The 23,254-nt window shown below is 42.3% G+C and overlaps 1 protein-coding gene across 1 annotated transcript in view; it reads right to left on the bottom strand.

The window, feature by feature from the left end:
* ADAMTS17 (ADAM metallopeptidase with thrombospondin type 1 motif, 17) overlaps nucleotides 1-23,254 on the bottom strand; it is a 181,495-nt gene that overhangs the window by 94,567 nt on the left and 63,674 nt on the right. The window contains exons 7-8 of the mRNA XM_009695531.1: nucleotides 2,299-2,439; nucleotides 853-1,003 (exon numbers count right to left, since the gene is read on the bottom strand). Coding sequence (XP_009693833.1) covers nucleotides 853-1,003; nucleotides 2,299-2,439 — 292 coding nt within the window. The remainder of the gene's footprint in view (nucleotides 1-852; nucleotides 1,004-2,298; nucleotides 2,440-23,254) is intronic.

The following is a 23,254-nucleotide window of genomic DNA, read 5'->3' as shown; positions in this document are numbered from 1 at the left end:
GACAGGACAAAGTGCCTCATGACTTTCTTCTGGATATCTCGGAGGCTACACTGGAAGTAAGCATTTCTCCGGTCCCTGTCTAAAGTGGGATACAGACAAGCTCTGGTCAGAACGAAGACATCTAATTATGTGCAAGACCTTAGGAAAAGTTTGAATTCCAGAGGAATTAAAACTTCCAGAGGACAAGTCAGACAGCCTCATCTCAAATATGACCTACTTCTAGAGACACCAAAAATCAATGTTTCCATTTTGCCAACCAACCATGTGATGTAAGGCATTTTGCACAATCCTGACTAAACATCATGTTGCTTAGAAAACACACAGGAAGGGGCCTAACTCTGCACAAATCTCTAAATGGCCTCATCAAACAAGCAGTCATTAATATCTCCCTGGCACAGAGTTAGAGTCAGCTCCTAAGAACATTTAGCAGTCTGAAGGTGAGGTCTACTGAAAGATCCAGACAGTCGTCTAAGCTGACTCTGTGGAAGTAGGCAAGCAGTCTTGTGAGAAGAGACTTTCACCTCAGCTGAACTTCCAGCAAAACAATCTCTACTGAGTACTTCAGCAAAACAGTGTCAAAACGGAACAAAGTATAAACAAAAGTTTTTCTGGGTCCGCTCTAGGAGATTAACAAGACCAATGTGGAGAAAGGTGGAGGACTGTATAAGAACGTGCTGTTGACACAAAGGTCAATGGGAGTTTGACTACCGATTTTGTATCAGCAGTGCTGAACATGCTGAAAATCCCCTTAAGTAGTTCTGAGGAAAGTACAGACTCCTTTTCTTCTCCAGTGCTTGACAGCTTTATTTCTACTTCCCACCTTGTGTCCAGGTACACCCCATGAGCTCTTACCTCCATATTCTTACAGAATGTAGCATTGGTCCCAAAAAGTATCTGGCACTGTTCATCGGCACTGTAGTGCATTCCAGGCAGCTTGTGAGGGAGTCGCACCGCATATTGGCTTCGGGGGTCTGTTACCAGCAAGCAAGTGCTGACCTTGGACCTGTGGAGTGTAAAAATTAAATATGCCTTTAAGGGAAAGCACCTTTGAACTGAAGTGTTAGATCACTGCTGCAGAGAGCTGTTGTCCTCTCTCTAACAGGGAATATGATGACCTCATATGAAACAGTGGTGCTTTTTCCCAGTATATATCTGGAAGCCTTCTAAATCATTGAAAACTTGGGAATTCAACCCTGGCCCCAGGCCTCAAGGTAGAATTGACTATATTCACATCATTCTGGGTTAAACATTTGTCTAATCTTTTCCTAAGAATGTGATGGAGACTCAATTCTGCCCTCAGGCTATCTAGTCCAAAGCTTCACAAGCCTTACAATGACAGCTGGAAAGTCTTCTACCGTGTCTCACCTTAATCCCCCTAGCTGAATTTTAAGTCCTTGACTTCTTTTCTCATCCATCACAGACATAAGGGAAAGACTTTTCCCTTTGCCTTCACAACAAACTTTTACAAATTGGAATATCACTTTGTCATGTCCCCTCTATCAGCTGCAAGAGTGAGCTCAGATGCAACTTCTTTTTCAACTTCATGCCTTTAATGTAACAGTAGATATCCCATTTTCTTTCATTATTTTCCTTTCTTTCCCATCTCTAATCCCGAGAGTGGGGAATTTTCCATGCTGAATCCATTTCTAGCAACAAAAGCACTGGCCACTGTGCCAGACACTGTTTGTCAGAGAACTGCACTGTAGGTTTAAGACCACAATTACAGAGTTCAGACAATTCCAGTGCTTGCTATAGTACATGAGAGTTAACAAGCAGCAGGACAGAAATCCTTCCTGAACTGCTGAATAAGATGAACTGAAATATGGATGCAGTGGGAAAGAAGTTTATAGTGAACTGTTTAAGACCAACACTGAGGAGTGAGAAAACACATCAGAATTAGCTCCAGGCAAAGTAAAGTTTCCATAAAATAAAAGCTATTTAACGACAAGAATGACAGTAAAAGCCACAGCACAAAGCTGGCAGTATCCTTCAGCAGAGATTTTTTCAGGCCACCTACACACAGATTTCTGTCATTGCACACACGAAGGGCATTTTTTGTAAAATGAAGGTGATCTGGGACTGTTTCTAAGAGGCTATCAGTACATTGACAACCGCACATAGTTCTTCTGCCTCTCTGCAAACCTCAGTTTCAAAGGGGCTACTGTAATGGAGACAGACTCAAACTTACACACCCTAATGAAATATACACACACTTTTTTTTAAAGGAAAATTGTTCAGACGTTCACTTTCAAACAACACATTGGATTCTTGCCTGATAAGAATTTTGATAATCCTTACTTTAGGAAGTTTTCAAGGTCATCGCGGCTGCATGAAGACCAGGAAAGGTCACTGGGGTTCCTGCCCTTCACCCATTCTCCAGACATAATATGAGACCTCCCTGCGCAGGGTTGATGATCATCATCATGGCTCATTCCCATGCTGTCCGATGAAAACAAAACAAGACAAAAAAACCTATCAAGTTATGATGTGGGTTTCTCATTTCCCATTGGACTTAGTAACGACACTCGTAGCAATTAACAAGTCAAAATCAGGCTGCACATATAACACAGAATCATTCACCTACTGCTCTGGGCACCTGTTTCATGAATAAACTATAGGTTGCTTTCATTTATCCATTGCCTTTAGTATTTGTGTGTTTGAAACTTTTATATGTGCTTCTTATGGACTTTCCTATCAGGAAATGTAACTATTCGAGGGTTCATGAGAAGTGAACCTGGAGAAGAGATGCAGTACAGCCAAAGGGTATTTTCTAGAATATCAAAGCTAGTATTTATTGAAAATTTTTGATTGCTTTCCCAAATCTAGTGGATATGGTCCCTATAATCATACCGAGAGAATGGTCAACAAATTAATACTAGAGATAGGCCAATCTTGTTGTTGTGTCAACGTGAATTTGGAATAATTCTACTGTTAGGAAAAGAATTTCTCTAAATTTCTGGTATTGTACAATTTCACTCTCATCTAACTTTGAAGCTGATCCTTCTTTGAGCGGTGGGTTGGATCAGATGACTCCCAGTGGCCCTTCCAACCTAAATTAGTCTATGACTCTCTAACAGCAATGCTCAGACTGGAGCCTGAGGCAGAATCAAGCCCTCATTTCTGCAACCCCTGTCCAAACAAGCACCAACACTGCCCCATGCCAGTCTCAGCAAGAACAAAATGTGACCTACACAGCAAAACAAACCATCTAAACAAACAGCAGATTGTGCAGTACAAACACACAGGGAGGAATTCAAACACATTCAGTGAGGGTTTCAAAAAGTATTTAGAAATAGAAAACTATTACTTTAACCTCCATCCAACTTCCCACTCTGGACTCTTCTGTCATTAGTTGAGTCTACCATTGGGTTGTTACAGTAAATCACCGTTCAGAATAAATCTCTGTTGCCACTATAGGAAGGTGAGACTGCTCTGCTGGAGGTAAGCCTTTGTGAACAGTCTTCATGGTGGCAAAGAAGGGATCAATGATGTGACCAAGTTCACCTGCTAAATCAGTGAAATGTCAGAAGTCCTGACTGGCAGTCCAACACTCAGCACATCGTACCATACTACCTGGCAGCAAAAGTGAGTTAAGGGTTTTCCATCCTACTTTGAAATGATTATTAAAATAATTTTTTTTAAATCATAGGAGTAATAACATTTAGAAACATTAACATTCTTCCTTCAATTCCAACATGAAATGGAAAATGGCTTTCTGACAAAAGGTGCCCTGTATGGCCAGTGTCACTTTCTAGCAAAATAACACTCACCAATTTGGGGCTGAAAACACAGATTAACAGGAACTCGCTAGGTCTCCAGCTGGCTGAACTGAGCAAGCCAGGAGCAGTCCCTTTAAATACAGCATTGGATGCTTTAATCCATGCTATTTCTCTACAAATCAGAGGCTCCTGTTTGCCTTCTGACTATGCTCTCGGCTTTGCTTCTCCCCAGTTTTGGGACTCAACTGTTCAAACCCTAAACACGACATACATTTCTAGTTGCAATGAACCAAAACCGGCTTCAGCAGTTTGATAATTATGGCTTAGATTAAACCACAATCTATGCTATTTTTAGCTTAAAGTGAAGATTATATGGTGGAGTCTATTATTTTAGGTTTATCTCCAGGGATATTATTATTTCTAGCAAAACTACATCTAACATAATTTTTAGACTCAAAAGTTCATAGTTATTCTTGTTTTTAAACCTTTGTGGGTTTTGAACACAGCAGAAACATTAACATCAAGCACATTTTGCTTGATGCATGCAGGAATAATTTAACAGTCTATTAGTAACTCTAACTTCAAAACAGTAGAGTGAAATTCCTGCTCCACTGAAGTGAATGGGAGTTTTGCCATTGACTTCAATGGAGCCTGGATTTCACTCCAAATATTTTATCCATGTTGTTTCTGCACACAGAGAAAACTCTTCACATGCTAGGAAGAAAGTTCCAGTAGTATACCTCCAATGCAAATAAGCCCATCTAAAGTTCATATTCCTAAAAGTCAGGAAAGGAAGAGCTAAGTACCATGAAGCAAGGTATGTAAGCTTGCTGGAAATCTTCCAGAGGAAAGTTTGCCCAAAAATGCCAGTTTAGAAGGCTTGTGGGCATGCAGCAATCGTGTTAACTTCTCTAATGGAAATAAGGCAGGTTTCCAAGGTTTCTTTCAGCTTGTCTGCCTTCTGACTGCCGCAGTCCTGACACTCAAAGTTGGGTCCTTCAGGTTTCTACTGTCAGGGCTTCTGTGGGATGGGACTTGGCAGCCCTCCCATTCTGGCAGCTTCCTGAATGGTCTCCTCGCTGGCACCTCAGCTGTTCCACTTGAAAAGGGTGAAAACAAACCATCCTCCTGACTTTCCAAGTGGTTTAGCCTCTCTGATTTTCTCTCTTCCACAAAAGACTAGTGTTTTGTCTAGAGTTGTTAATTAAGACAGGCTTTAGCTTTCTGATTAACTTCATTTATTCTTTGTTAAATTTGTTGAAAGTGGGATTTTTTTGCTGGCAAACAACAAGTGCCACAGTTACTAATTAGTACATTCCTGTCCTTAACTTTATTTTAAACCCGACCTCATGAAAGACGTCTTCCTAGGAGAAATGCTGAGGCTAACATTTGTTACGCAGCTTTGATTTTGTAGGGGTGTTCAAGGCAGATAGAATGTGTTCTCTGTAAAGACTGAGTCAGAACTCATATCTCAGAGTTATTTACAGGCTGCTTCTGAAATTCGTTCAATTCTTGCATGTGTGGAAATTGACACCTTTCTGAATCACTCCTGATTTCTTAATAGAAATTCTTTAAAAAGTCATAAGCATAAAGGAATTGAGCCTGAGCTATTGGTATAAAGCAAAGGAGCTCTGCTAAGTCAAAAGAACCATGCCAGTTTATATTAGCTTGGGATCTGGCCTCGAGGTACATAGGCAACCTCTACTGGCCTCTCTGATGAGTTTCTGGTAGAATGAAACCAGTAACACCTTTGGAGCCTGTTTTAATTGGCAGTGCAGAACTTTTCCCAGCATCTACTTTACCTTACAATGACTCACTTGAGGAAAGGATTAAATGACCTGCAGGACTAAGGCATACCCTAGCATGCTAACACATTCTTTTCTGAAGTTCAAGGGTCTCCAACTACATCAAAGGGATCAGTTTTTCCTAAACATGTAGTAAATGTAAAGCCATGCTGATTCTTTTCACTAATGAATAGTCCCCCTCCTTTTAACAGAAATAAATCAGACAGAGCATTATGTGTTTGTACTAAACAGCAGTGCAAGTGCTGATTCAGTACTTTGCATTTTCTTTGTGATCATCTAATCTTACCTGCTATTCAGAAATTCACATGGAACTATTTGCAGATATTCAGTCTCTGGAAATATTCTGCCTTGGGAAGGAGTTCTATTCTTCCAAGAACACATCTTGAAAAAAGAGCCGATAAGAACGGCTCTTAGGTTAGAAGTAGGAATGTCAAAATGGCACAACATTACCCTGCAAATCCACTGCCCTCAATGCTCTTCGAGTCATAACTGTCCATTTTCTCAGGAGCGACACATGCTGCATGTTATCCTTTACACCGCAAAGCCAGCAGAGCCATTACAGATGAGCAGGACTTGATTTCCCTTTGTGCTGTTCCTACCACAGTCACTACCTCCATTCTAAGCACAGGGTAAATTTCAGCCTTCAGTTCATCACATTCTCCTCCTGAAGACAATGAGATTTCACAAAGGCAAGCAAGAACAGCTTAGACTGTCAGCTCTTAAACTCCTTTCATTCTATGTTTATTCAGGGTAAGCACAATAGGACTCTGGTTTCACACTCCAGCTGCTTTTCTAACATAAATAATGCATTGGTTATCAGTCAAAGACACTAAGGCATCACTGAAGGAGTCCTGCAGCATATTTATTGTTGCTCATCACATGCGAGTCCAGAAACAAGCTGACTGACCAGTTTGAGTTCCGACTGTTAACATAATCACAGCAAGGCAAATTTTATCAGGAGTCACAGGGAGGCAGCAACAACAGATCTCTTTGATGCTTTTTTTTTTGGTAGAACGAGACTTTAAAGTAGCATTGCTATGAATAAAAAATAGTGCAGTCTCTCAAAACCCTGGCCTCTCTGAAGTCTGTGTGCCTTTCCAGGACTCTATTCTCCATCAGAGTCTATGCAGCAATCAGAACTGGCTCAGGATGCCAGAATTACACTCTGGGCCTGAGCCGGCCAATTTCTCGTGTAACCCTTTTTAGCTAAATTCAATTAACAGTCATTTGTTTTGCCACAGCAATGCTAAATAAATGCACTTGCTTTGTTTGTTTCGGTCATTAGCTGAGCTTCTCCTCTAGACAGTTAATGTAACTAAACTGCTCTGTTTACCCTTGGTGTGTTTTCCAATGTTTCCTGTTATTCTTTAAAAGTCTAAGCCAAAGCACACCAAAGCTTGTGGAAAGTCTCCTACTGCCTTCAATGCACTGTGCGTTGCACCTCCAAGTTCTTAAGGTCATGTATACAAATCTTCATCAGAACCACTATGATTTTTGATAGGTTTCTTATTAAAAGCCCCAAATCCGAGTTAAAGGATAACTCTAAGGGCTGGGGGAAACTGATTTAGGAGATGCTTTAGAATTTTTCAACAGCTGCAACTTTGTGGCTGGTAACAGACGACTTGAGAAATCCCCAGGATTATTATCATACGCTCCTCCTCTGGTGGGGAGAGATTATGAAGTAGAGGCAAGAGGCAAGTTTGACAGAAAATACCATCAGCAGTAAAAGAAGAACTTTTCTTCAAAAAAAGGCAGAAAGAGGGTAGCAAGCGAAAGAAAGAATTACGAAGAAGGGAAGCCTGAAAAAAACACACCCAGAAGTGGAAACACCACGAACTTCTACAATCCCTCTGTTTCAAACAAGCACTTCAGCTGGCTCTTAATAAGAGCTTCTCCATAGTCTCCCTGTGAAAGCCAAACCATTCCATTTGTCTGCAAATAATTCAGGGTGAGTCAAACACTGGTTCACTTTAGAAACGAGTGACACTCTGGGCTAGCAAAGCTACCCAAGGCAACCTGGCTGTCACTCCAGCTGCTTATTGAACTTTTGCACAGCACACAATTGATTGCTCTCCACACAACTGGCATAAATCTCGAAGTCCCCATTTCTCGAGTGAGACCATCCAGCTAGCAAGAAGGAAATTAGGACAGTGGTCTGTCTCTCACTTCTATAGACAGAGAAATCCAAGGGAGAGTCTTTCTCTTCCTGAAGAACCAACTCACAAACAGCTGCAACTGTGTAAGCTCAGCAAGACATTAAAAAGGAAGAGCTCCTTTGGGCCACTTGTCCAGTAGACCAACATGGACCCAAACAATTGAGCAAAGAGCCTGCTACAGCAATGTCCCAAATACAGAGGGGAACGGGAGAAGGCAGTGCTATCTCTTGCTCCAGGTGAAAAGCTCAGTGGGGCCACTAAGGTTTTTACATCCTTGGCTGATCTTTGTTTGCCGGAAAGCATGTTTTTTCTGCCTGTGTTTATAACAGATGCCTTAGCCTGCAGATGTTCTCTAAAAGGCTGTTTCTGCAAGGCAACAGTGATTTGCTAAGAGTTATATGCAGTACCAGGAGTTGCATGTCACAGCAGGGTAGGTCACTACTGACCTTCTCAAAAGAGCATAAGAGAGAAGTCATTCCTTGTGACCCAGCTTGCCATGACTCATCCAGAGGTAATCTAGCATTAACTGCAGAGCCAGGATTAAGCACAAGATTGCCTTCTAAACTCCACTGGAGAAATACAAATGCAAAGGGAGGGCAGACTGGACAACATCCTCACATAGAGTGAGAGGGAAGGCAGAAGGGGAGCTGTAATTCAGCTGCTCTGGCATTTCAGTGTGGGCAGGATGACAGTGCCCCATGGAAAACCTGCTATTTAGACACACTGTGGGCACAAATGCCATCTGTTTCTCCATATGAAGGACATAACTGAAGGACAAAATTCCTCCCCCTTCCCACCTCCTATCGGGTCTCAATGAATGGTTGAGAAGGGAGTCCCGTCTTCATAATCCATATCCAATCTCAACCACAAAGGAAGATGCTGGTATGGAAGGAGGTCATACAGGGTGCGTGGCTGACAGCTGAGAACATTAAACATGGCCATTAAACTCAAATCAATATAGGTCACTAAGCAGAGAATGTACGTCAACAATTCTCAGCAGCTACTGACTTGGGCTGGATTTGAACCAGCAACTTAGAAGTGGGAGACAGTGTATCACATAATCAAGCCTGTGAGCCGTCCAGTCCCAAATCAAGTTCAATGTTAGGAATTTTTATTAACATTTGAAACTGAAGCTGCATCACTGGAAAGATGCCTACTTCTGAACTGGTTCAACATGTTTAACATTTCCATATAAAATGCTGGTATCTTGCAAGTTATGAGGTTTCCAACCAGTTGAGAATAAAGGCATAACAGAGGCAGAAGTGAAATAGGGTTGCTCATTAGAGCTGGAATTATAATAGGAGCTGCAGAGCAAAACGAGAACAGTAAGTTTAAGAGAGTGACCTAGGAAGGTGATGCATCTGCAAAGCAATCGAAGAGAGGCAAAGACAGCCAGAAGGGTCAGAAGGGAGTCCACGTGAGGCTTAGATGGAAGGCAAACTAACAAATGCTGGGGAAACGCTGAGGTGAGCTGAGCTGGGGAGGAGGCAATGAAACAGCTTGTGTAACCTTCTTACAAAAACAACGTTCACTAAGACTGTTGGCTTAATGGAAAACAGGCTTTTTCACCTTGTGCTTTTCAAACATATAAACAGAGTCCCTTAAATATAACTCAACTATTTTAGAAGCTGTCAGGAAGCACTTTGGGAAGCCGTGATGAAGAGAGGGAGATAACCCTACTTAAAGCATTTGAAGAAATCAAAGATTGTCATTGTGTACATTGTGTACATAATGCTATCCAGAACACGGGTGTTCAGGATAGGTGCTGAGCTACTGTTTTGTTTGTTTTTTTTATCAGGGGAGACAACATTTAAAGGAAGCCATGACTACTGGACTCTTGTTTTCATAACCAAGTTTATGTCACTCTCTAATAATGAAGCAACCAGATATTTTATATGGTTATCTACTCATCAAACAGCCAAGAAGTCAACAACAGCGAGTGAGAACACACGAACGCCTATGGTGAATAACAGTGTGGAAAGCTGTGGTTTATTCAGCTGCATGACAGATCCAGCCCTTTATGATATGGTTTTCATTTAAAAAGAATTAGTTCTTTTGCCATGGAATCTGGAAGGCAGCATGTATGAGCTTGTGCCGCAAGGGACAGATAGCACACATGAGAGACTGACATGGCAGGAACAGGCAGTGTGGCCTTTTACTCGCTCAAACATTTCATCTAAAAGCTTGCTGCCCACGTAGTCCTAGATACCTGTAACAGAGCTGGCCAAGCCCCACTGACATCAACGACAGTCCTTTTATATGGTTTGATTGAAGTTAGACCAAGGTCATGAAGAACAGGGAAAATCATTTTGTGATCTCCTCCCCAGAAATAATATCACGTGCTCACACTATTGACTACTTTTTTCAGTTTGTGATCTCCTCCCCAGAAATAATATCACATGCTCACACTATTGACTACTTTTCTCAGCGGACATTTGCTCATACAATTCTTTCTCAAGAATCCTTGCCTCTTTTGCATGGTGGCTGATTCACAGCAGGGCAGGCATTGCCCGATGTATTCTAAGACATTTGGTAAGATGAAGGAATCTAGTTGTGATGCAACTGAACAGATACCGTTCCAATGGCCTGCCTCCACTGCAACTAATTTGTAGGATGTTGTCCAAGCACAACCAGCTTTTCCTGAAAAAGCTTCACAGTGTTTCTGGTAAGAATCAGCAGGTTCTGAGACTGCAGGGGGTAATGTACCTTGTGGCAGAAAAAGGAGGGCTTCACCAAATACTAAGTCCTAGAAAAAGCTAAAGTTGTTCAATATATGTACAAATAAACTTTGTGGAAACTCCACATTGAAGACGTAGCATTACCTCAGGAAAACACTCTTCACCCATCTGATCTTAATGCTCACTCCTTTCCAAGTCCTGTGTAGTATCTAATATAAATCTTTAAACATGAGAGCTGTCAACCAGAGTAGCTCCAGCAGTATGCATTCAGACTCAGAAAGGACTCTGATTACACAGGATAGTGTAAACCGTTCAGTACCAACTCTCTCAGCACAGGTCCCCACAGGTCCTGTCCTGCTTAGAATCCTGTCCCTCTGAAAGAAGACTCTTAAAGATGCAAAGTGAGGTACAACTCTCAGTTACCAGGGGTGAGCATGTAATGGCTGAAACATCCCACTCCTCTACCGCATAAGGACTCAAAAGTGGCCACAGTGGTCCAGCCTGATCGTGCTGAGGCAGCAGGGACCCACCTGAACCTACACAGGCAATGGAGATGTGGGAAAGGCTGATGCAATGAATCCAACCACATGACCACTGCCCCACATCAGATGGGAATGACTGCCCAGGGGTAAAAAGGCTGTTTCTCTGCCCTCACACCCTCCCATCAGGGTCAGGAGCTCAGCACACTTACATTTATAGTAACAATTTCACTGTCTTTCGTATTGAACTGAGCACACCACAGCTTCCATTCCAGTCTCTTTTTTGGCCCTAAGGGCCTTAACATCACACAGCATGTAGATTCCTGGCCCCTTCACATCCCTAGAGCACCACCCCACTCCCACGGCAGTCATCCAACCAGATACTCAGCATTTCTAAACTCTTTCACATGCTTTGATACATGCCAACAACACACAGAGGTAACAGGTTTCTGACACAACAGCATCGGTAAGGGTCAAGGATTGCTTTAACAGTCCAATCCTTGTTGAAGAGGTGAACACAGATACAGCAAGAAACCCTCACCATAAAACATGTGTGTAGGGATTGATCCACGGACTCTGGCGCCGGTAAAACCAAAGACCTTTATTGTTTACAAGTTTGTGCTTATATAGATTCACTAGCTGTCCATGAGCTCTAGTTTGTTCATGGATTGGTTAACCCCTGCTGTCCACGCACCGTGGCTAAGCTTTTAATTGGTGCTGTTAACCAAGACACACGTCTTCTAGTTTTGATCTCACAGCTGTGCTTCAAAACATTTTTATCTTCAGCTCCCTTTCTGCGCTTGCTTCATTACTTGCTTTCTCAGACTATTTCCTTCAAGGCTATGTTGTTCAAGGTCGCTCGCAACACTCCCTGTGAATCCCACACATGTGTCAGTGACTCTTTACTGGGAATCACTTCTCTCAAGCTTCCAGTGAGGAGAAACTGGCTACTTGTCACGATCACAGCTGAGCTGTGACCCTAAAGCAAGAATAAATTTATCTGAGGGCCAAAGGGTAACGTCCCCATGAAAACATATGCACTAAGCTGTTTCCTTGCCCTCTGAAAGATTTAATCCGCTTCCTGGACATAAAAAATGATCTCTCCCTCACTTGCTTCAGCCTAGTTTCAGAAAACAGGGAATTGATGCAGGAGTGCAGTGACTATGAATTAAACAGTGGTGGGCAGAGAAAGACTGCTCATTTCTCTTTTTTTGGTGAGCAGAGGCTGCTGTGCTGCATCTGTAGCTCCTTGTATGCAGAAAGCACCCTGGTGCATTGCAGAAGTAACACGCTGAAGGGTAACAAGCTCTTTGCTTTCAGCACTGCCTGAAGTGGGTGAGAACGAGACCTCAGAAAATGTGACATGCATTTCCTCAGAAGATGAAAAAGGAATATAAATTGTGGGGTGGAAAAAGGACAAAACCCTGGGATAGCTGGGTGGGATTTCCCACCCACTAGGAAAGAGAGACAAAAGCTCAGTAAGAACGACTGACGGGTATGTCACTCAAAGTGTTAGCAACCTAAGGGGAAACTCTTGCATGCAATCACTTGAATGCACTTTTCCAAAAGTCCTGTGAAACCAGGGAAAGCCTCCAGCCAACTACATTAACGACTGAGAGTCAAACCTGAACGAAGAGATGCAACACGAGACACCCTTAAAAGAAATGCAAGGAGAAGGGAGCGACAGTGGAGCAGATTTGCCAAATATGTGCAACACAAGTAACCGCAAGTGTCGCACACTCTACCCCATCAGGAAGCCACCCACTGCCGAGTGCTGGGGGAAGCAAGGCAGCCTGGGGAATGCACTGTAGGAGTCAGGAATGCTGGCTGCCTTCCCCACACTGGGAGATGAATTCTCCATTCCTCGAGGTGGGAATGAGGAGATGGCCAACATCAAAAGACAAAGAGGTGTGAAGCAACTGTAATATATATAAATTCCACCAGCATCAAGTCTTCTGAAGTCCCCAGACAAGCTAGCGGATACATGCTTTATGGTTCCCAGAGCAGCAGAAGTCCTTTTCACAGAAAGAAGTATTTTTCAGCTTCTTTCTTTTATTCTTCTTTCTTGGTCTATGTTGCCAGTCACTATGGGCTTGCAGATTCAGTGCAAGAAGAAATCCATCCCATGTGACCCTCTTTTACACCGATTCACCAAAATGACTGGTGACTGTAGTGGACAGTAACAAATCTGTGTGCTCTCTTTTGCTTGCAAGACTGAAAAAAACCAAACCAAAACAAAAACAAAAACTGTCTAGAAAAAAAATTGCAGAGGAAATGCATGATCCAGTTCTATTAGCTGCAGTTATAATCTAGCAATGGATCCGTCTGCAGTACTTCAGCTGAAGCCATTTGCTATAAGGACATGGCATTTTCAGTGGTATCCTTGCCACAACCACTTCCATCACTCAGGACTGCTCCCCATCCTTATGGAAACTTTGTTTCCAGTAATGCTCCTCCCATATACCAGCTCCCTAAACTCTTGGGATTTTTCATAATAGCACAGCTGGGAAAATAATTCATAATCCCAGAACCATCTGGGCTTGGCTGTTCATAAATGATTTTAAAAGCTCAGCACACTATCTCATTTAGTCTCACTCATCTGATCAGCAGGGAGAGACTTGATATCAAACAGGAACGTTGCAAACTATGGCTTGCTATCAAAGCAATTTGGAAATGATATGTTCAGACCAATACTGAAGTGGAATTCTTTGGGTTGTGGGTGTGCCTGGTTGCCTACAAACCTCAAGGCTAATGAAGGCAAGTTTGCTTTCATATTGTCTAAGAATGTCACATGAAGAACGTAAAAAGCAACTTGAAAAGAGGTACTCTTGCTTTGAATAACTTTGGCTTGAACATGTTAATGTGAAGACAAATTACAGAGATACAAAAAAGTCTGTTATCATCAGATGATGATATCTCTTTAGAGGGTCTTCAGTTGATAAGAAGTGCAGCATGCATGTCATTTAACTGACGACAGCTTTCTGGAGACCGTGTAGGAGTTTTGCTCCTGTGATTCTGTTCATTATACTCAGAGCTGTTGCCTGCAACAATGCATTTGGCAAAGCTGGTAAGGTTACTTCAACAAACACCATAAAAATTTCAGAATGAGCTGTAGGTATATATTATAGTACTTAAGGTGTAAAAAGAAAATATGAACACATTTTTCTAAACAAACAAGTTGGTTTTTTTCTTTGAAGGGAGAGAAGCCTCAGGATCATATCTGGATTAGTATTGAAAAGGTGTCAATAACAGAGTGAAATAATGGAGAAAGAGGTAAAATGATATACCCAATGGAGAGGATGACACTTAAAATGAGTAGATGGGAGTTGATGGTTGTGCACACAAGCAGAAAAGCAGAAGACAAAGTCATTACTATAATGCTCCTGTAGGAAAACCTAGTTTGCTACATTACTTTAAAGCTACTAACCCCAGGCAATCCGCATTTTTATCAGTAATTGACCGTTGATGGCCATGGTGGCTCATGGTGGATACTAAGGAAGAGTTCTGCCTTCTTGGGCTAAACCCATCCCATGTTACACACCAAGCAGCTTTACTCAAGATAAAGGAAGCGCTAGACAGGAAAAAATTTACCCATTGAAAGTTGCTAGCAATTGTGTTTCAAAGAGGAAGAAAGGAAGCTGTGCTTTTCCTTTGAAGGAAAGAAATACTTTAACTAAGTGTAAAGGTTACCTAAACTAAGCAGCAAACTGTTTCTAGGGAGCATTTCTTTATCCTGTTTAGTTTTAATCTGTGTAATTAAAATGAATATTTAAAACACTAGATTAGAAACCTGCCGCTTCATCAGCTATCTCCGGAGTGATGCTGGCAAACAGCAGGGTGACAGGAAGGGAGCCCAGCTGGTAGCAGGTGGAAGAGACAGGCAGGCTTTGGACTCTCACCGCCAGGTGAGAGTCAGCTACCAGAAGGTGGACATCACAAAGTTCTGAGAGGTCAAACTGTCCCATGCGTGGATAAGATCTGGCATACAAATTGAGTATCTCAGCGGTAGAGGAAGAAGGTACAGTAAAAAATATTCATTTTTAAGGCTCAACACCCTAAGCTAAATAGAGCCCAGCAGGAAGGAAACTTTTCAAGCAAGTGAGAACAAACCATTATGATTAGACTCCTTTTGCTTTGATTTGTTTTACCTAAATAAGAACAAAAGCAGAAAATCGAGAAAACCATGGATTATTCTTCTCTTTTTTGGAAACTGGGGTTCAAGTAAAGACATAGATGACAAAACTCCCTGCTGGGCTGGATCCAGCAATGGAAAGAGGCCCAGCATCTGATGTAGGAAGGATTTAGCAAATGGAAAGGGATCAGTGAGGACAAAGAAGGCCTGTTTATTTCATTTGTCTAGTAAACTCTTTTTGCTGAATTTTATTCCCCAACACAACTGTTGGGCTGGAGGCAGCCAACCTTGTTCCACTACAGTGCAGCCTTCCACGGACATAACAGTAAAGGGAATCACATTTTTAGAGGCAACAACATTTCCACTGGTGTTGCTGCTGCTGACTTACTACTGAAGGTTTTTCCAAGTGACAATCTGGGATTTATCACCTTCCCCAGCTCTGCAGTCATTTTCACCTGGAACCTGTTGAACTCAGCAGGCCAGGCAGACAGCATGGGTTATAGGCTATTGGAACCCAACTGCTAGTGGAAAAGTAAATATTTCAGCTAGATTGCTGCCCTTGTATAAAACCAAATAATTATTTGGTAAATGGCACTCGCAAACCTAATATTTCCTGTGTCGGTGTGGTGTGTACTGTAGAGGTTGCACAATGAGGACTTGTATTGTCCCTATGTTTTGGGTCACTGGGTGCACAAGGCTGTTGCCAGCAAAGCCAATGAAGTATGAAACCAGAACCCTTGTAGCAGGAAGCATATGCAAGATTTGCCAAATCATTACGGCCCAGTTATTTAAAATGGCCTTGGCTTACTCAGCAGAATAAGCCTTCAAAAAGAAAGACAGAGCTGGCAAAGCCACAAAGCTATTGATTAAACTAAAATTGTGTTGTCTGGTAGTTTCTAAACGACTGTCGTTTGCCTGTTTGGTGCAGTTTTATTATGTTAAGTAAAGCTGTACAAGATGCTCAAAAACAAAGAATCTAGAGGGACTACAAGGGAATGTTGCTTCACTAGGGATTACACAGACATCCTTCACAAAGCATAGAGTAAAACCATAGAAACCCTTGCCCAGAACCACACTAACTCTTGCCACAAGCGTCCAGAAAGCAATGGGAGGTGGACATTCCCACGCCCAGTTCCAATATGGTTACATTCCAATAATGCAAATAAACTATGAAACTTGGAAGATACAAGGGTGAGAAAAGATACGCATGATGGAGGGAAGATACCCCACCACCATGCTAGGATTAGCAGGTTCAGTAACTGCACCTGTAAATATCTTGAAGTTTTACATAAAACTAAAAAAACTCACCCAAAACCAGGCCCATCATCCAGAGTCTGGCAAGTGATACTACTTGAACCTCTCAATTTCTTCTTCCCAATTTTCTTTTTCTCTATGTGACTTCTGTATGTGATTTCCTTTATGTGATTTTTCTCTATGTGATATCCTACTGCCATTGCCCAGACAAGGTTAATACAACAGGGATATTCTACTTCTGGGATTCAAATTAACTTACTCAGGTATCATGTGCTGTATTCTGTTGGGCAAACACGCCTCCTGTTTAGTGGTGCTCCATCACCACCTCTTCCTCAGGTCAAACCATCCATGCTTGCAGAAATCTCCAAAGACTTTTTTTTATTTACGTATGTTTAGATCTATATTTGTCTTTGATCTCTGCTTCCTTTTGACTATCGTAGGACACAGTTTTCAGAAACCTATTATCAAGCTACTAATATCAAGCTACTTAGGTACATAATAATATATTTTTTTTTTGTCTTAAACAGACCCCTCACTGTGTCACCAGAAGTGGAAGAAGCATCTCCTGAAATTTTAGGCTATAGCTAGTTCTCTTTCAAAACCAGAATATGTTATTAAATAACTGCTTTGACTAGATCATACCGATTCTGATGTACAAACATATATTATGAAATAGGCAGTGTTCCATTATGTCCTTTTGGAGTTCTACAGAGAAGGGCAACTTAACTGTGAAAATGTGCTTGCAATTATCTGTGGAAGAAGAATGAAACCTGGGAGGAGGGGAACAAGAAAAGGGAGCCTGGGAACAGAGAGAGACATTCCACAACAGATTTACAACACAAATGGCAGAAAATAAAATTAGCAACTCCAGGGTGGGTACAGACTGTTGCCAGCATTTTTGGCCAGCCTCAGGGTATGTCTACAGAGAGTCACTCCCAGTAATCCTGAGACTGCAATATACTGGAACAGCAACACACTCCTGTGAGATTTAAAATGGAGAGTGCTGGCGCTAGGAGAATACAGCTGGGGCAGTAACTGCCTGAATCAAACTACTCAGCTACTCAGGAAGTCTTGGTGCAGCAACACAGTGACTAGTACCTGAGCTTCCTAGAGTAAAGCTTGCATGGGATCGCCTCTGGCTCCAGTCCTCCTTGGGATCCAACTGACCTTGACTTTCAACCCCTACAAATGCAGACATGTGACTTCCAACACATTTGTCTTTCGCAGCATGGTCAAAACAGCCACACAGGGTTTTACAAAGGCACAGAGGGAACTGTGCCACAGCTCTCCACCACAAGACAGAATCTACATCCAAACTCTCAGCAGTGCCATTGGAGAGGTTTATCCAGTAACAGGACAGATCCTGTCAGCCACAGGCTGCATCCCTGAGCCATCACGTAAGTGGATACCACCCTATAGGCCCACAAGATGGGCACCACTTGCAAGGTCTCTCTCTAGTAAAACATTCGTGCACAGGAGCGAGTAAGATGCCCGTGGGCATGTGTTAAGCTAAAGTCTTTACGTGTTGAAGTACTACCCTATGCATAGAGGTTTGGCCACATGTGCAAGACAGAGAGACTAGAGTTAAATTTTAAGTTGTCCAGATAACCCTGAAACTGAGATTTTGGTGCTTCTACATATTTGATTCTGCAACTTTAGCTAATGTTGGTTTTAACGCCTTTTGTGAGGTAAGAAGTAATCTGGGGACAGATTGCTTCCTGGCAATTAATTGGTGTACTTTTGTAATAGCAATGAAGAAAAACATTCCACAGAAATTCAGGTCAGGCAGAACCTGCCTGATAAATGTGGAACTAACTCATGCCTCTGCTACACTTCAAACAGCAGTTGCAAGGTCTGCCTTCTTTCCTGTGACTGATCGCGCTGTCAGCACTGTAACACACAAGGATCCTACTGGTTGCTTTGCTCATACTTCTGAAAACCAGCTCTTTACAAATGCTATGAAGAAATCCTTGCATTTGCCATCATTACAATGCAGATGGACAAAAAAGCAACACAGAGCAGAAAAAGAAGCTCAGATGGGAGCTTTTCTGAAAAACAGGGATAATATTCAAAGTCAGCGAGGACAGAAACTACACTCAGCTGCCTAGACTACAGTGAGCTGCTCTAAATAAGACAGAGACGGTTGTTGGTTTTTTTTCCTTCAAAACAGCTTCTCATCTCCCACATCCTGCACCTAAATGTTATAATCCCAGGATAAAATGAGAGAATTTGTAGCAAAGGTCCCTCCATTTTTATACCGTTTCCAGCACCACTCCCCTTGCACCCACCACACCATCATCTGGCGGGCTGGCTCCATTGCTGCCGGCACTGTGCTGACTGGAATCACGAAACAGACTGCTTAAGAAAAAGAAACAATTTTATATCAGCACAGTGTGCGCTCTGCAGCACTACCTGACTGCTGAGATCTGTGTCCTATTTACTGTGGTGGTCCTCAGCTCTCACATAAAGCTTTTCATTTTTAAAATGCATTATGACCAAATCTTTATAACTTGCAGGGCAGAGGAGAAGGGGGACTATTAATTTCCTGTTTGATTCTTGGGAATTAAGCTTGTATCCCTGCACCACACAGACCTGGCTTTGCCAGTGTAAGTTGTCACAGTGTGTTATTCTGTACCTTTTGGATCTGCTCAAGACACATTCCCTTTCAGTCTGCAATATTTTCACACTCTGCCTTACAACTATTTGCATGACAGAATCTCTCTGCTGGGTGCTGCACTAGACAGATCAGGGAGGTAAGTTTATTCACAAGTCTATCAGCATCTACGACTACCTGAAAGGAGGGTGTAGCAAGGTGGGGGTTAATCTCTTCTCCCAAATAATGAGTGATAGGACGAGACGAAATGGTCTCAAGTGGTGCCAGGAGAGGTTTAGACTGGATATTAGGAAAAACTTCTCCACCGAAAGGGTTGTCACAGGCACTGGAATAGGCTGCCCAGGGAAGCGGTAGAGTCACCATCCCTGGAGGTATTTAAAAGATGTGTAGATGTGGTGCTTAGGGACATGGTTTCAAGGTGGACTTGGCCGTGCTAGGCTTACAGTTGGACCTGATGATCTTAAAGGTCATTTCCAACTTAAACGATTCTATGATTCTACAAATATCAGGCCACAAATGGAACATCCAGAGAGTGCTTTTCCCTTACCTGCAACACCACTGTTGCTTGAGAGACACCACAAAGGCCATACTTCATTATGCAGCAAATAATTATGCACCCTAAAGTAATTTTAATCAAGCTACATCTATCAATACTTAACCTCTAAAGCAAATAATCATACTGGACAGACAGCTGCCGGTTCTAAACTCTTCTCTTGTCTGATTCCAAATCTAGAGCTGTTTGATTTGTGCACTACAGGCTTTTTACCTTTGGACTCATTTTTGTCCTCATCTGTTTCAGCTTCAAGTTTGAGGCCATGTGGTTTCAGACTGTTGGCAACAGACTGCATCTTGCTTATTGTCAGTTGATTTTGATTCACTTTCTTAAGGGCATCTGACACGGCGTGGCTTCCAGCCATACCACCTCCGGCTATTCTCTCACCATCTAGGCAGTGCCAGGTTCCGCAGCTCATGAATGGGAATCTTCCCCCCCTCACTCAAGCCTGCCCCCCATCCCACAACAGGAAAGCCGAAGCTGTTGAAAGAAACAGGAACGGCAACAAAGCTGGCATTGTTGTCCTGAAAAACCACTGGCTACAGCCCACCCACTTCATTCAGTGGATAACGGATAAAAGGATGAATCCTAGCTTTTGTTTAAAAAACTTATTTGCCTTTTTCTTTGGAGAATGACTTGAAAATGGTAACAATGTCACTGCTGTAGGCAAAAAGAGAACCAGGGGAGGGGGAAGTAGCACTATTTTTCTAAAAGTCACAGTTGTTCAGGGTGGTCTTTGGGGTATGAATCTCAGATCAACTTCACACTGGTGTGGAGGAGAGAAGCACCATTCAGGATCCTGTTGACAACATTAGGGCATTTTCAAGCTCTTACTGATGGAGTTGCCTTGCTAGTCTGAGGAAAGATGAGAGTAAGAAAATGTTCACCATACTAAGCTGCTTATAATATGAAGACCTTGGACTTACACTTTTTAAGACTTCAGGGACCACTGTGATCTCTGTGTCTTCCCTTTTGTGTAGGTCAGAACACAGTACTCCACCTAGTAAGCTCTGGATAAAAACCAACTAACTGTGGTTACATAAAGTCTGTTACTTTAACAGACATCCACTACTGACCATGCTTAATGAAGGAACATGGCTTGCTGAGGTCCTGTCTTGTATGGTAACTTTATGATTTGCAGCCTCATCACATATTCAGTGGTCGCTGCCCTGCCTGTTACCTTCTTGTAAGTTGTTCTGGACAGTTTGTAGGAAAAATTGTATCTAAATACAAATGGATGCTCCCTTTGCGTCCATGGACCAAAATTAGCGCTCCAGATTTGAAGATATAAATACAACAGGTAAAAGTTATGTCACTCAGCCTATCATCAAGCAACAAGAAGTCTATAGGTTAAATTTGAAGATGAACTTTTATAGGACACTAATGGACCTATTTAATGATGTCTCCATGTTTTCACAGTGCAGCTGTCCGTAATAGTGTTTTCTGCAGTGAGTCCAAATGACATTAGTGGCAGATTAGGAATCTGACACATCAATTAGTAATCCATTCACTTTTTCCAAAGTCCACATCAGAAAATATCTGTGAATGCCAAACTGAGCTTGTGATCTCCACAGACATATGTTAGTCTTTGGGCAAGGAGTAATAAATCTCAGCTTTTCTACACTCATAAGGAAATCAGACTTCAAAAAAGCTCACAATTACAGCTCTCCAAAATTTATATTTTTGCCAGCACAGATGTAAGTTTTGATTGGATTTTTTTTTTTAATTAAGAAATTTGCACCTTGTTTTCCTTGGTTTTCATTTTTAAACCTGAATCTCATGTCAGCTTATTTGTCTTTGTCTCTGCAATACATTTCCTTACATTTCACTTAAAAACTATGAGTTTGTAGGTAAAGTCTGTGAACAATCCTTCTATTTGCACAAGACGTGCTGAAACAGGACTGCTCAGAGCATCAAAACCAGAAGAATAAGGAGAGGCCTGACACCTAGTAAGGTCAATGAAAAGACTCCTGTTGAGTCCTTCAAGGCTGGAAGGACACCAGTAAACTGACCAGACTTTGAAATAAGTACCCAGGCCACTGGTAGATGACAGTATAGAGGGATGATTTTGGTGATCAGGTTGGGTGGTGAGAGAGAGGTGGTTTTTTTTCCCCCTCTGTTTTGATTTGGCACACTGGGGTTTGATTATGCAGGCTTACGGCTGCACTTAAGCAAGGGAAGAGGGGGCAGAAGGGCTGGAGGGTTTGCTCCAGTAGCGTGTGATAGAGAACTGCAACTAGTGAAACAGGCTAACCTGAAACATGTCCCCAAAACACCTGCGGCAGCAGAATCCTGCCAACAGCTTCTCTAACCTAACCCAGCTAGCTGCTTCAGTTGGAGCCTTCTTGGCTCACGTGCCTTGTGAGAGCTACATTCCCCAGACCCCTTAGGTCCCTAGACTGGCTCTTACAGACCCTCCACGCCCCTCCAGTACTCAAGTACTCTTCCCAGTCTCTCTTGCCTGAGCCTGTTCTAGTCTCTTCTCTCTCAGTAAAGTGGCTCATGGGGCAGCTCTGTTAGAAAATGCAGTCTCCTTTGTCATTTGTCCTTCTTCACCTGCAATCTTCATTTAAGCTCTCCATCTCTCTCCACAATGGGATCTATGACTCTCCAGAAGCAGAAGATTCTCTGCACAATAGCACACTCGCTGTCCAAACCCTCCAGGGTACTGAACCCAAGCCACCTTCTGTCAACTCCTTTAGATATGTCATACCCACCTCTTGAAATAATTTTCCAAGATGGAGGAAAAGAAACAAAACCATCAGAGAAAGGACATTATGGTTTTACCACCAAAATTGCACTCAGAAAAGAAAATGGAGTTTGCTATTTTCTGCACAGATGGAGAGCTGTATCCAAAACCATTACATCCCCTATTTATGTCGTGGATTTTTTGCAAGGCATTATTAGAAGGAAGCTTGACAGCTCTGCTGAGAAACTTGGCAAACACCAGGGCAGACCAGTCTCACTCTTTTACACAGCTGGATTTTCTGCAGCTCAAGTATTTTTTCCTCTTGCTCTTGGCCCATCCAAAGATGAGTGCTGAATTTCCCTTAACATTACCCACAGGTTAATTTGTTATTAAGTTTAGGCTCAGTTTAACATCTTGGCATGCAATTTAAATAAAACCAAAACCAAATGTCCTTCATTTCTGCTGAAACCACCCTCGGTTTGGCTCAGCTGCCTTTGGTGTCACTGGAGGGTGAACAGGAGATTCATTTTCGTCTTGTCAATTTTGGTACTAACCTAAATATCCTCCATGCAACTTTGAAATACATTGCCATAAAACAATTATTTGTCATGGCATGAGCTTGGCCAGAATCTGAACATGATACATTGCCTCTGACTTAGCTGTCAAATACTTGTTACTGTAGGAAAGGAAGATACAACAGACACATGAACTGTAGGAGTCCAGAAGGGTGCAGACAAAACTTGTGCACAACTTCTTACTAAAGGAACAATGGTGGGATTTCCCACCTTCCATCCAGAGAGGCTAAAGGAAGGAGTACTTGAAAATCCCATACATACAGCCCTTGCCCTTGTATAAATTGTTCCTGGTCTAATTCTATACCTTACACAGTCTAACTGTGACACAGTGAAACCAATGCGATGTCAATGGAAAGGGAAAAAAGCTCGTAAGTATTATGAGTATGTGCATATTACACTTAGCCTGGAAAGCAGTGAATGTGGATGCTGACCTTTGGGTTAACTCATTTACTGCATTAAGATGATGCGGGTGATACTTCCAGTCAGTTTTGTTTTCTCCTGTCCATGGGATATTTACAGGCAGCTTAAAAAAGTCTTCAAAGGCACCTGCAGAAAGTACTTGCTAATCTCATTCTGCAAATTTCCGTCTGACTAGGAGTT

The sequence above is a fragment of the Cariama cristata genome, unplaced genomic scaffold (assembly GCF_000690535.1).
Source record: "Cariama cristata isolate BGI_N322 unplaced genomic scaffold, ASM69053v1 scaffold3292, whole genome shotgun sequence".
NCBI lineage: Eukaryota > Metazoa > Chordata > Aves > Cariamiformes > Cariamidae > Cariama > Cariama cristata.
Note: the sequence above shows the minus strand (reverse complement) of the source record. Positions and strands in the feature narration are given on the sequence as shown.